At 41.1% G+C, this 15,035-nt stretch overlaps 1 protein-coding gene across 3 annotated transcripts in view; it reads left to right on the top strand.

The window, feature by feature from the left end:
- Positions 1–15,035, top strand: part of LOC118368558 (CAP-Gly domain-containing linker protein 4-like) — an 83,443-nt gene that overhangs the window by 342 nt on the left and 68,066 nt on the right. Inside the window, exons 1-2 of one of the 3 annotated variants that reach the window (XM_052497086.1) lie at positions 4,564–5,226; positions 11,440–11,592. In XM_052497086.1, coding sequence (XP_052353046.1) covers positions 5,211–5,226; positions 11,440–11,592 — 169 coding nt within the window. In that variant the 5' untranslated portion in view covers positions 4,564–5,210. Of the gene's footprint in view, positions 1–4,563; positions 5,227–11,439; positions 11,593–15,035 lie in introns of those variants that run through there. The other 2 variants (XM_052497085.1, XM_035752752.2) reach the window with 2 other exon arrangements.

The following is a 15,035-nucleotide window of genomic DNA, read 5'->3' as shown; positions in this document are numbered from 1 at the left end:
ACTCGTGAATGACACCGTAGCTAGTATCTGCGAAAATGATCAGCAGTGTATGTGAATTGGTAACTTGTGTAGTTAGCGTCAACTACTGATGCAGAGCCTGTCTGCATGAAATGGACTAAGCTAGCAACCCGGTCTAGTCGAAATATTGTTTTCGTTTAGACCGGGTTGAATCTGACTATTGAGTCTTCTAGTCGATAAAATGCATATGATATTTACAGCTCACGCTTCACCAGGATCCATTGTGCTGGTTTGTGAAAGTATATTGACAAGATTATCATGTATCTTGCTGCTGCTAGCTAGCTAGCTGGAAATGACAAAACACCCAAATAGGCTATACAGGGCTTTTGGTAATTGTATAGATGGCCTGGTAAATAGTCAAAGAGCTATCCCACTTTGGAGTCCCTATTGCTAATGTAACGGATGTGAAACGGCTAGCTTTAGTTAGCGGTGTGATATTGAGTTCAGATATAGGCTCCCGAATGTCACAGCGGTCTAAGGCACTGCAACTCAGTGGTAGAGGTGTCACTACAGACCCCGGTTCGATTCCAGGCTGTATCACAACTGGCTGTGATTGGTAGTCCCATAGGGCGGTGCACAATTGCCCCAGCGTCGTTAGGGTTTGGCCGAGGTAGGCCACATTGTAAATAAGAATTTGTTCTTTAACTGACTTGCCTACTTAAATAAAGTAAAGTAATAAAATCCCGAAAGGACAATGTAGTGCCAGACCATGTCACCTGGAATATTTTTTTAATTTACTGGCCATTTGAAAAATGTAAAGACCCATATGCATTGGGGAGTCCACCCACGTTGCTCAGAATGACATAAATCATATTTAGATTATGGAAATTCATTTTAACAGAACACGCAACTCCTGTTATGAAGCAGCCAATAAACTTAATTTTCAAACATTTGACAAAATGCAATTCAGGGGAAAACTCCATCCTAAACATTGCACCTGGTGAGAGTTGTTTAATATGTGACAGAAAAGAAAATATAATTTAGAAACGTAGAAAGCGGGGGAATCTATCTAAAGATGCAACAACTAGGATGGGCTGCTAATATGACTAGGATTTTGCCTTTGGCTTTTGGACAGGGGAAAGAAATGTGATGAAAACCAATAGAACAGGAGAGAAATGGCATATGAGGAGTAAATAGAAATACATTTGCCTAAACAATATAATTATTCCTGTCTATACATAAATATTTCACCAGAAAGCATGACTTGGCCACAGATGAGTCAATTTTTATTTTATATAGCTGTGGATTGTTTCATATCATGCCAATTTGTGAAGCCCACAATTTGGGCAGAGTGCATGGCAATAGGCCTAGCTGATTGAGTTTCAGCTGTCAGTGAAAAGCATCTAAAATATGTATGAAGATAATGTCTTGAGACAAGAAGGAGGGGAGTTTGATGGAAATATAGGCTAGTCTCTCTCCAGAATGGCTCGGCTGTCCAATCAATTAATCAAATTGATTTATAAATCCTTTTTTATATCAGCCATTGTCTCAAAGTGCTATAGAGAAACTCAGCTGAAAACCCCAAACAGCAAGCAATGCAGATGTAGAAGCATGGTGGCTAGGAAAAACTCCCTAGAAAGGCAGGAACCTAGGAAAAAACCTGGAGAGAAGCCAGGCTCTGAGGGGTGACCAGTCCTCTTCTGGCTGTGCCGGGTGGAGATTATATCAGTACATGGCCAAGATGTTCAAACGTTCATAAATGACCAGCAGGGTCAAACAATAATAATAATCACAGTGGTTGTAGAGGGTGCAACAGGTCAGCACCTCAGGAGTAAATGTCAGTTCGTTTTTCATAGCCGAGCATTCAGAATTGGAGACAGCAGGTGTGGTAGAGGGAGCGATTCGAAAACAGCAGGTCCAGGACAATGTAGGTCGACCGATTAATCGGAATGGCCGATTAATTAGGGCCGATTTCAAGTTTTCATAACAATCGGAAATTGGTATTTTTGGGCGCCGTTTAAAAAAAAAAATATATATATATTTTTTAACACCTTTATTTAATCTTTATTTAACTAGGCAAGTCAGTTAAGAACTCATTCTTATTTTCAATGACGGCCTAGGAACGGTGGGTTAACTGCCTCGTTCAGGGGCAGAAAGACAGATTTTCACCTTGTCAGCTCGGGGGATCTAATCTTGCAACTTTACAGTTAACTAGTCCTAAGCAATAACGACCTGCCTCTCTCTCGTTGCACTCCACAAGGAGTAAGCCAAGGTAAGTTGCTAGCTGGCATTAAACTTGTCATAAAAAACAATCAATCATAATCACTAGTTAACTACACATGGTTGATGATATTACTAGATATTATCTAGCGCGTCCTGTGTTGCATATAATCTCACTGAGCGGTGGTAGGCAGAAGCAGGCGCGTAAACATTAATTCAAACAGCACTTTCGAGCGTTTTGCCAGCAGCTCTTCGTTGTGTGTCAAGCATTGCACTGTTTATGACTTCAAACCTATCAACCGAAGTGTGACTGAAGTGAAATGGCTGGCTAGTTAGCGCGCGCTAACAGCGTTTCAAACTTCACTCGCTCTGAGCCTTGGGGTGGTTGTTTCCCTTGCTCTGTATGGGTAACGCTGCTTCGATGTGGTGGCTGTTGTCGTTATGTTGCTGGTTCGAGCCCAGGGAGGGACGAGGAGAGGGACGGAAGCTGTACTGTTACACTGGCAATACTAATGTTCCTATAAGAACATCCAATCGTCAAAGGTTAATGAAATACAAATGGTATAGAGGGAAATAGTCCTATAATGACTGCAACCTAAAACTTCTCACCTGGGAATATTGAAGACTCATGTTAAAAGGAACTACCAGCTTTCATATGTTCTCATGTTCTGAGCAAGGAACTGAAACGTTAGCTTTCTTACATAGCACATATTGCACTTTTACGTTCTTCTCCACCACTTTGTTTTTGCATTATTTAAAACAGATTGAACATGTTACATTATCTACTTGAGGCTAATTAGATTTTATTGATGTATTAGAGTGATTCAGTATTGTTGTAATTGAGTTTTTTAAGAGAGAGAGAGAGAGAGAGAGAGAGAGAGAGAGAGAGAGAGAGAGAGAGAGAGAGAGAGAGAGAGAGAGAGATAGATCGGTATACATACATACATACATACATACATACATACATACATACATACATACATAAAGTTCGCACAGGACACCGGATAAGAATGGATTAATATTCCAGATATAACACACTGATCCAAGCATAAATACTGGAGGCTGAGACAGGAGGGGTCAGGAGACACTGTGGCCCCGTCCCCACCCACTTTGCCAAAGCACAGCCCCCACCACTAGAGGGATATTTTCAAACCACCAACTTACTACCCTGGGACAAGGCCGAATATAGGCCATGAAGATCTCCTTTTAACGGCACGAACCCGAGGGGGGCGCCAACCCGGACAGGAAGATCACGTCAGTGACTCAACCCACTCAAGTGACACACCCCTCCTAGGGACGGTTCAGGGGCAGAACAACAGATTTTTACCTTGTCAGCTCAGGGATTCAATCTACCAACCTTTCAGTTACTAGTCCAACGCTCCAACCACTAGGTTACCTGCCACCCAGTAAGCCAGTGACTCAGCCCCCGTAATAGGGTTAGAGGCAGAGACAGCAAGGGCGGTTCATTGCTCCAGTGCCTTTCCGTTCACTTTCACACCCCTGGGCCAGACTACACTCAATCATAGGACCTACTGAAGAGACGAGTCTTCAATAAAGACTTAAAGGTCGAGACAGAGTCTGCGTCTCTCACATGGGTAGGCAGACCATTCCATGAAAATGGAGTTCTATCGGAGAAAGCCCTGCCTCCATCTGTTTGCTTAGAAATTCTAGGGACAATAGGGAGGGCTGCGTCTTGTGACCGTAGTGTACGTGTAGGTATGTACTGTAGGACCAAATCAGAAAGATTGGTAGGAGCAAGCCCATGTAATGCTTTGTAGGTTAGCAGTAAAACCTTGAAATCAGCCCTAGCCTTAACAGGAAGCCAATGTAGAGAGGTTAGCACTGGAGTAATATGATAAAAGAAAATGCCAATTATTTCGCATTCATTGTGTGAATTGTGTTCCCTTTGATTGTTTATTTTTATTAGTTCCCCATGAGATATATCATCGGTACTAAACAAATGTAATGGGGAAAGGAGTAGCTCAATTAAAGACACATAGAAAGGGAGGCGGACAGGCTAAAGAGAGAGTAAAGAGAGAAATGCAATCGAAAGAACCTGAATTTTCCTTATATTTTTTTTTACAGTTTTTATTTGTCGGCTTTATGTATTTTGACTTATTTGAAGATTGAAGTTTATAGGTCTACTGCTGCATTGGCCTATAGGCTTTGAGTTCCATGCGCTCATTTCTTTAGCCGCCAATGGATCACGGTTTATTATTGTGTCCATATGGCAGAGGCTGGTGCTCTCGCATTAGTTTAATTTGAACTTTTAGAATTTTATCATTTTATTTCAGATTTTTATCATTAACCTCTTTGGGCTGGGGGCAGTATTGAGTAGCTTGGATGAATACGGTACCCAGAGTAAACTGCCTGCTACTCAGGCCCAGAATCTGAGAAATGCATATTATTAGTAGATTTGGATAGAAAACACTCTGAAGCTTCTAAAACTGTTTGAATGATGTCTGTGAGTATAACATAAGTCCTATGGCAGGCAAAAACCTCAGAAAAAATCCAAACAGGAAGTGGGAAATCTGAGGTTTGTAGTTCTTCAAGTGATTGCCTATCCAATATACAGTGTACATTTGGTCTTATTGCACTTCCTAAGGCTTCCACTAGATGTCAACAGTCTTTAGAACCTTGTTTCAAGCTTCTACTATGAAGGGGGAGCGAATAAGAGCTGTTTGAATCAGGGGTCTGGCAGAATGTTGTGAGTTTAGTCACTCGCTAGGCCGTGAGAGCGCGCTCCGTTCCTTTTAATTTCTGAAGACAAAGGAATTGTCCGATTGGAATATTATTGAAGATTTTTGATAAAAACATCCTAAAGATTGATTCTATACATCATTTGATATGTTTCTACGAACTGTAATGGAACTGTTTTGACTTTTCGTCTGGACTAAATGCCTGCGCCTTGTGATTTTGGATTTGTGAACTAAACGCGCAAACAAAAAGGAGGTATTTGGACATAAATGATGGACTTTATCGAACAAAACAAACATTTATTGTGGAACTGGAATTCCTAGGAGTGCATTCCGATGAAGATCATCAAATGTAAGTGAATATTTATCATGCTTTTTCTGACTTCTGTTGACTCCACAACATGGCGGGTATCTGTATGTCTTGTTTTGTTGGCTGAACGCTGTACTCAGATCATTCCATGGTGTGCTTTCTCTGTAAAGCTTTTTTGAAATCTGACACAGTGGTTGCATTAAGATGAAGTATATCTTTAATTCTATGCATAACACTTGTATTCTCATCAACATTTATGATGAGTATTCCTGTAAATTGATGTGGCTCTCTGCAAATTCACCGGATGTTTTGGAGGCAAAACATTACTAAACATAACTCGCCAATGTAAACTGAGATTTTTGGATATAAATATGAACTTTATCGAACAAAACATACATGTATTGTGCAACATGAAGTCCTATGAGTGCCATCTAATGAAGATCATCAAAGGTTAGTGATTAATTTTATCTCTATTTCTGCTTTTTGTGACTCCTTTCTTTGGCTGGAATAATGGCTGTTTTTTTGTGACTAGGCGCTGACCTAACATAATCGCATGGTATGCTTTCATCGTAAAGCCTTTTTGTAATTGGACACTGTGGTGGGATTAACAACAGTGTATCTTTAAAATGGTGTATAATACTTGTATGCTTGAGGAATTTTAAATTTGAGATTTCTTTTGTTTGAATTAGGCGCCCTGCACTTTCACTGGCTGTTGTCATATCGATCCCGTTAACAGGATTTCAGCCGTAAGAAGTTTTTAACCATGTGAGTGATTTTGAGAAACAAAAACGTTATATTGAAATTAAACTGTTCCACGAAGGTGTGCATATGAAAATCATAACTGGCATGCAGATCGGTGGAAATGGTATGATAAATTGTAAGCTTCCCCAAACTTGAAACTCATGCTCCGCCTTTGAAGTCTTTATAAAATAATTGCCTCCACATTTAAATGGTGGGATTTGCCTATAGACTACTTTGAAGCAAGGTAAGACATGCCTCATAATATGATGTAAAAGAGTCAGGTTTCAAACAATTAAGTAGGGCTGTGTTTTCAAAATGCGTACTGCCTCCAGCTCACATTGTAAAGTGGTGGTGACGCTCCGATAGCCTGTTGCCTGCACTTGAATTGTGAATGGGAGGCGCACTTCAATTAGGCTACCAGTTGAGGAAAATAAATAGTAGGCCTAGCTCTTTGTAAGTGTGCACCAAAAATGTTTTTGACATGGGATTGCATTTAGAATTGTTTGTCAATGAATGGGCTTATAAAAGCACATGTTTTACTCCAACTGCAACCAGCTGAGGAGCTGCAGCGGAAATCCAGCTCAAAAGGCTCTGTATGCTGTGCGTGTGTGATTAGTTGTGTTAGATATTCATCATGTAGCCTAAAAAAAATACACACACACCCATTTAAATCCACTTTATTACGCAAATTAAACTATAGGCCATTAATCATGATGGTCAAATGTATTACCATCAATGAATAAAAAGCATTATTTTGAAATGGGATTTTTTTTCTCTCAGTCATTTTTTGGGGCAACAGTTTTATCAACTTTTTAATATATATTTTTTTTATCAAAAGCCAGGAATCCCAGTTTTGTGTGTGTGTGACTGCTCTTTTGTTAATTTTGACCTAGCCCATGAGTGTGTCTTTGTGTAGTCTGTCTACCTAGGCAGAGGGGTGCCCTCCCTCATTAACAATGATCAGACCTAGGGCTTTCTGAGACTAGTGTGTGGCTGTGTGTGTGTCTTTATGTGCCTGGCATCAAAGAGGACAGGTTGCAGTGGAACATGTCTCCTTTTCTCTCTCAGTAGGGCTAGGCAGGATGTGTGGTTACCCAGGTGGTGCCACCTGACTGCTGTAGGCATTTCCATTGGCACCAATAAAGAACCTATACTAGGAGAGTAATTGAGTTAAACGCGTGTGTGTTGATATGTAGCCTTTTATAGCTTTTAAATAGATTCTACCTGAAACAATACAACAAAGACCTCTTAAATGCGCAACCAGAGGGCAAACAAAAGCTCACCCTCCATTTGGCAAATCTGACCATAATTATATGCATCTGATTCCTGCTTACAAGCAAAAGTTAAAGCAGGAAGAATCAGTGACTCTGTCTATTAAAAAAAGTGGTCAGATGAAGCACGTTATAAACTTCAGGACTGTTTTGCTAGCACAGACTGGAATATGTTTTGGGATTCTTCCGATGGCATTGAGGAGTACAACACATCAGTCACTGGCTTTATCAATAAGTACATCGATCCCACAGTGACTGTACGTACATACCCCAACCAGAAGTCATGGATTACAGACAACATTCGTACTGAGCTAAAGCTGCCACTAGAGCTGCCACTTTCAGGGGGCGGGACTTTAACCCGGAAGCTTATAAGAAATCGTGCTATACCCTCCGACTAACCATCAAACAGGCAAAGCGCCAATACAGGACTAAGATCGAACCATACTACATCGGCTCTGACACTCGTCGGATGTGGCAGGGCCTGCAAACTATTACAGACTACAAAGGGAAGCAGAGCTGCGAGCTGTCCAGTGACACAAGCATACCAGATGAGCTAAATTACTTCTATGCGTTCCCTCGAGGCAAGCAACGAGCATCAGCTGTTCTGGCGACTGTGTGATCACTCTCTCCGTAGCCGATGTGAGTCAGACCTTTAAACAGGTCAACATTCACAAGCCGCTGGGCCACATGGATTACCAGGACGTGTGCTCCGGGCATGTGCTGACCAACTGGCAGGTAGCCACGTCCGTAGCCATGAAGTGCTTTGAAAGGCTGATAATGGCTCACATTAATACCATTACCCCAGAAACCCTAGACCCACTCCAATTTGCATCCCGCTCAAACAGATCCACAGATGATGCAGTCTCTATTGCACTCCACACTGCCTTTTCCCACCTGGACAAAAGGAACACCTAAGCAAAAATGCTATTCATTGACTACAGCTCAGCATTCAACACCATAGTGGGTAGGGTAGGTAGCAACACATCTGCCACGCTGATCCCCAACACTAGAGCCCCTCAGGGGTGCGTGCTCAGTCCCCTCCTGTACTCTTTGTTCATCCACGACTGCATGGTTAGGCACGACTCCAACACCATCATTAAGTTTGCAGACGACACAACAGTGGTAGGCCTGATCAACGACGAGACAGCCTATAGGGAGGAGGTCAGAGACCTGGCCGGGTGGTGCCAGAATAACAACCTATCTCTCAACGTAATCAAGACAAAGGAGATGATTGTGGACTGCAGGAGAAGAAGGACAGAGTGCGACCCATTCTCATCGACGGGGCTCTAGTGGAGCAGGTTGAGAGCTTCAAGTGCCTTGGTGTCCACATCAACAACAAATTAGAATGGTTCAAACACAAGACAGTTGTGAAGAAGCCATGACAAACCTATTCCTACTCAGGAGACTGAAAAGAGTTGGCATGGGTCCTCAGATCCTTGAATGTTTCTACAGCTGCAACATCGAGAGCATCCTGACTGGTTGCATCACTGCCTGGTACTGGGACTGCTCAGCCGTGTACTGCAAGGCACTACAGAGGGTAGTGCGTATGACCCAGTACATCACTGGGGCTAAGTTGCCTGCCATCCAAGATCTCTACACCAGGCGGTTTGCTACTGGACTATTTCCATTGTGTCTCGCCACCCGCCAACCCCCCCTCTTTTACACAACTGCTACTTTCTTTTTATCATCTATGCATAATCTCTTTTAACTATACCTATATGTACATATTACCTCAATTAGCACGACTAACCTTGTGCCCCCGCACTTTGACTCTGTATTAGTGCCACCTGTATATAGCCTTGCTACTGTTATTTTCACTGTCATTTTACTGTTTTTTTTATTTTTATTTCTTTACTTATCTATTGTTTATCTAAAACCTTTTTTTAACATACATTTCACTTGGTTACGGCTTGTAAGTAAGCATTTCACTGTAACCTGTTGTATTTGGCGCACGCGATAAATAAACTTATATATGATTTGAAAATAAGAAAAGGTTCCATATCAAATTATACCATGCCAGGTTGGAGCGGATTGGTGCATTGTCCATTTACAATGTGGATGCTACAATGAGTACGGATAGTCAAATCAAATTTTATTTGTCACATGCGCCGAATACAATAGTTGTAGACCTTACCGTGAAATGCTTACTTACAAGCCCTTAACCAACAGTTCAAGAAATAGGGTTAATAAAATATTTAATAAATAAACCTAAAGTGAAAAAAAAAATCTATCAAAAAGTAATACAATACATAACAATAACAAGGCTATACACAAGGGGTACTGGTACCGAGTCAATGTGGGTTACAGGCTACAGGCTAACGGGTTACAGGCTAATCAAGTTAATTTGTAAAGTGACCTTGTAAAGTAGTGCTGAAATGAGTAATGATGAGTAAGAAAATTACAGAAGCACAAGTATCATACCCCCAAGACATGCTACCCCCCCCTGTTATTGTAATGGTGATAGTTTAGCATGTGTTGGGGGTATGCTTACTTTTTCACATGTCATTATTCCCCATTCATTCAGTACTATCTGTAATTCATGAATTAAGCATCCTCATTAATCTAAGAACATAGATTACATTTACATTTACATTTAAGTCATTTAGCAGACGCTCTTATCCAGAGCGACTTACAAATTGGTGCATACACCTTATGACATCCAGTGGAACAGCCACTTTACAATAGTGCATCTAAATCTTTTTAGGGGGGGTGAGAAGGATTACTTACCCTATCCTAGGTATTCCTTGAAGAGGTGGGGTTTCAGGTGTCTCCGGAAGGTGGTGATTGACTCCGCTGTCCTGGCGTCGTGAGGGAGTTTGTTCCACCATTGGGGGGCCAGAGCAGCGAACAGTTTTGACTGGGCTGAGCGGGAACTGTACTTCCTCAGTGGTAGGGAGGCGAGCAGGCCAGAGGTGGATGAACGCAGTGCCCTTGTTTGGGTGTAGGGCCTGATCAGAGCTACTCGCTACTCTTCATTGTTGCTCTTTATTTATTATTTAGTTTAGTAAAGTAAATATATTCTTATTTGTTAACTGCATTGTTGGTTAAGGGCTTGTAAGTAAGTGTTTCACTCTAAGGTGAAACCTGTTGTATTCCACGCATGTGACAAATACAATTTGATGTTTTATTCTTATTTACAATAAGTGACTCCGAAATCACACAATACATTAGAGCTAATTTCTATTGGGCATAAAATCATTTGGGACACAACCAAAACAAACAGCAAACGCTTCCAACAAGTTTGAAGATTCACAAGATGGATGTAATCATTGCGCACTAGGAATATGGGACCAAATACTACACTTTTGAATACTTTAATACACATATGGGAATTTGTCCCAATACTTTCGGTCGACGTAAATGAGGGGAGTATTTCTAAATGGTTCACCCGATATGGATGAAGATAGCCTGCACTTTAATCTTGTTATCATTGTATCATTTCAAGTCCAAAGTGCTGGAGTACAGAGCCAAAACAAGACAACCAAAAATGTGTCCCTGTCCCAATACTTTTGGAGCTCACTGTATGTGCTGTTGGTTGGAGTCAGCACTATTAAATGGGTCTGCTCTACACCAGGGCTTACATATCCCTATTTTCCACTATTAATTCTGTTGAAACCGGAATTGTGGTATAATAGTACACAGTAGCTCTTTTTTTATTCTAGTCAGTTGGAAAGGACCCTGTAGTTATACAACCACATTTTCTAACATGGTTTTTAATCCAACACAAACAACCACAGAATGTGTAGTGGTTGAACGTTTCCACTAAGTATATATTTTTTTAAGACAGGTGTGGCCTAAAATCCATGCAGTGGTGTTGGACTTGGACCAGGTGACCTTCTAAAACCTTTTAGAATTCCTGTTAGAAAAGTAATTGTGCATATAAATGGATAGGCCATTCGTTTAGGAGAATCAGACCTTTTTATTTGCATGCCGTTGCCTGCCATCCATTTTCTCATTTATGTTCTGCTTTGATAGCAATGATGATGAAATGGTACTAGGCTAGATGGATTCTGATGGTAAGATCTGAGCTAGTGTCTGGGCTTTAGCTCAGGGGGCTATCCGTTTTTATCACAATCAGTCACAATGTAGCATGTAGGCCAATGGTGTTTTTTCTTCTGGTCTGACAAGTCATCTGTAATGTACAGCACATGTGATAACTGCTGATGTAGCCTAAAACTTTTGATTGATTGGTAGATTATCATGACCCGTATTTATTACTCTGCTCTTGTCTGTGTGTCTATAGGCCCTGGGTGGGAGATGACCAAAGAGGATGTCCCGGTGCCACAGTCTTCAGAGGGGGACACTGACCTGGGCTGTCACAGCACGTTGTCCCACGGTGGTGTAGCGCGCCCCACTATCCACCAGGTGGCCTCGGCCCCCATGCCCACTGACTGCGGTAAGGAAACACAACATCACATGAAATTCAGATCTAAGTGTGTTGAAAGATTAAAGTGCATTTGAAACATTTCATTAGGCCTACACGTAAAAAAATGTAATGCACACACTCAAAGGCATACAAATGTCAGTCACACACACACACACGCACACACACACACACACACAGAGTACATACATCCTTTGATTGTTAATATAATCCTTAAAACCACACTGAGCTGACAAATATGAATGGATCTATTAACAAAAACTATAAGTCTGACATATACTGTATATCTGAAAAATGGCTGGATTCAGCTCGCTGTGGTGATTTCAATGGTGTGTATTATACTGCCATCCAGGGGACGTAAGTGGTACTACACCACCTCGTTTCATAAGTGTGCTTTGTACATTTTCATTGGCTCAGAGCTATAGCTATAGACAAACTTCTGTGTGAGGTAGAGTGAATTGCAAGGTGCCATTGAATGAGTCTCGACCGGGGCAATCCAAACTATGTATATTGTCTCTACGGCTCTCCAGACTTCTTAAAAGGCAAAATCAAAGAACATTTTAAATAAATATGCGTGTTTGTCTGATATGGACACAAGTTGTACCAAAATAAGTATCTGTGTTATGCACGTGAGTGAGGACCCAAAAGCGGTTTAACAGATACAGAGTCTTTTAATGTCAAATCACAGGGAAGACATAGATCCTCTTCAGATGTATAAAAATGGCAAAATAGACAACCCGCAGAGAGGGCGACAAAAGAATAATAAAGTCCCTCTGAATATGACAGAAGAGTCCCCTTCTTGCAGCAGAGGACAGTAGCTGGGTTAGAGTCCCCTTCTAGCAGCCGAGGATAATAGCTGGGTGAGCGGCGACAGACTGCTGGTCTCTCTGGGTAGGCGCGGGTCGTAGAGGACAGAGGTACCTGATCACATGTAGCATCAGAAGAACAGGTAGATTCCGACAGGACGGGACAAGGGTGAAGCAAACAAGACGATAGTTTGGTTCTGGCATGAGAAACTCAAACGAGAATCTGACAAAGACAGAAGCAGGAACAGAGAGAGAAATAGAGACCTAATCAGAGGGAAAAAGGGAACAGGTGGGAAAAGGGTGAACAAGGTAGTTAGAGAAGATGAGGGACAGCTGGGGGAAGGAAAGGAAGAGAAGGTAACCTAATACGACCAGCAGAGGGAGATTGAGTGAAGAGAAAGAACAGGAACAAGACATAATATGACAATACATGACAATCTGGGCCTTGTGAGTTGTATGGTGTACCATTTGTCCATGTCCGACAATGAAATTCATGGTACTATTGCCTCCAAAAAATTTATATATTTCAATTTTACAATAACTCAACTTCATACAGTGGTGTCTCCTTTACAAGTTGCAGTGTACTGCGGCGCAGCTTGCATGGTGCCGCAGAATTCCATGGCACGTTATTTAAATGTGAACCGCTGGTACCATTACCCCTGGTGAAAATACTTGAAGCCCTTGTGAGTGAACAGCTAAATGCGGTTTTATTTACCATCGGGCTTCAGGAAGAAGCATAGCACAATTATAGCAGTCATGAAGGTTTTAAATTATATCACTGAAGCCCTTGACAAAAAACAGCACTCTCTCTCTAAGGCTTTTGATACAGTTGATCATGCTATACTAAGGCAGAGATTGTCGAGTGTAGGTCTTTCAGAGCATGCAGTTGCATGGTTTGCTAACTATCTGATAGAACTCGGTGCACTCAATTTGATGGGCTTATGTCTGTTAAATTGTCTGTCTTTAATGGTGTGCCCCAAGGCTCTCTACTTGGTCCTCTCTTATTCACTATTTATATAAATGATTTAGATAAAAATGTCCAAAATGCGCAACTTCATTTTTATGCTGATGATACTGTTATTTACTGTTGGACCTCGTCTCAGAACTTGCAAACCGCTTTTTATACTGTTCAACATACTTTGTGTCAATTGAAGCTTATCCTTAATACTGACTGAACTAATGGTGTTTTCTAAAGCAAGAAATATACCTCTGAACCTTTCACCTATTACTAACTGTCAGGGCAAGGAGATTGAGGTTGTAACCTCATATAAATATCTTGGAATTTTAATTGATGACGGCCTCTTTTAAATTGCAAACAAAAAAATAAAAAATAATAATTGAAGCTGAAGCTGAAATTAGGATTTTATTTTAGGAATAAGGCCTGTTTTTCTTTTGAAGCCAGAAGGAGGATAGTATCAGCTACATTTGTGCCTTTACTAAACTATGGGGATATTTTATATATGAATGCTTCCACTCAGTGTTTGAGATCAATTGACACCCTTTACCATGGCACTTTGAGATTTATTTTAAACTGCAATACCCTTATGCACCACTGCACTTTGTATCCCAGGGTTGGCTGGCCTTCTCTAGTCAGTCGAATACTCAGGCACGGGTATACTTTTATTTACAAAGCCGTTTTGGGTTTACTACCTTTTTATTTGGGCATTTTTATTGTTCAGAAATGTGGTGGGTACTCTCTTCGTTCGCTGGACTTTATCCTGCTAACTGTTCCAAATGTCCGAACTGAATTTGGTAAAAGGGATTTTATGAACTCTGCGCCATTGTCTTGGAACGCCTTACAAAATACTTTTAAACTGGAAGAACTTGTCCCGATTGGTATTTTTAAATCACTGATGAATGATCTTGAGACTGATTCCCTGACCTGTCAATGTTTTTAATTGGCTGTTTTTGATTTTGTTATACTCTTGTGAATTCTATGGTTTTTACCAGATTACTTTGTGCTGCCTATCTTGGCCAGGACGCTCTTGAAAAAGATGTTTAAAATCTCAATGAGCCCTTCCTGATAAATATAGGTTAAATAAAGTAATTACTGCTAGTTTGACCACCAGAGGGCATCTTTGAGAAGCATTTGATAGCCTTCAATAATGGCTGTACTAGAGAATGCTGGTACGCGGGAAACTGGGGTTCAATTCCCCGACGGCAAGGAAGGAGTAGGCTGTCCTTAAAAATAAGAATTTGTTCTTAACTGATTCCATATATGTTATTTCATTGTTGTGATGTCTTCACTGTTATTCTTCAATGTAAAAACAAATGGAAAAACCCAGGAATGAGTAGGTTTGTCCAAACCTTTGACTATTACCTGCTTAATTAACGTGATCAATATTATGGTGTTTCTATTCCAAGAAAAACGAAAAACCCACTGGTTTTCCGTTTGGATAGAATGGAAAATATGGCACTGTACAGCGTGATGGTCGGGAGTACAGTACTGGGCTATTTTGCTAAAGAATCCCTGTGTCGTGTGGGCAGGGCACGCAGGAGACCGGGGTTCAATTCCCCGACAGGGAGGAAGGAGTAAGCTGTCCTTGTAAATAAGAATTTGTTCTTAACTGACTTGCCTAGTTAAGTAAAGGTTACACTAAGAGCATAACATTTCTACACCCTAATTGTAATTGTAGTCCAACCAATACG

Source organism: Oncorhynchus keta, chromosome 35 (assembly GCF_023373465.1).
Source record: "Oncorhynchus keta strain PuntledgeMale-10-30-2019 chromosome 35, Oket_V2, whole genome shotgun sequence".
In the NCBI taxonomy this organism is placed as follows: domain Eukaryota; kingdom Metazoa; phylum Chordata; class Actinopteri; order Salmoniformes; family Salmonidae; genus Oncorhynchus; species Oncorhynchus keta.
The sequence above is the reverse complement of the archived record's forward strand: the minus strand, read 5'-3'. Positions and strand labels throughout refer to the sequence as shown.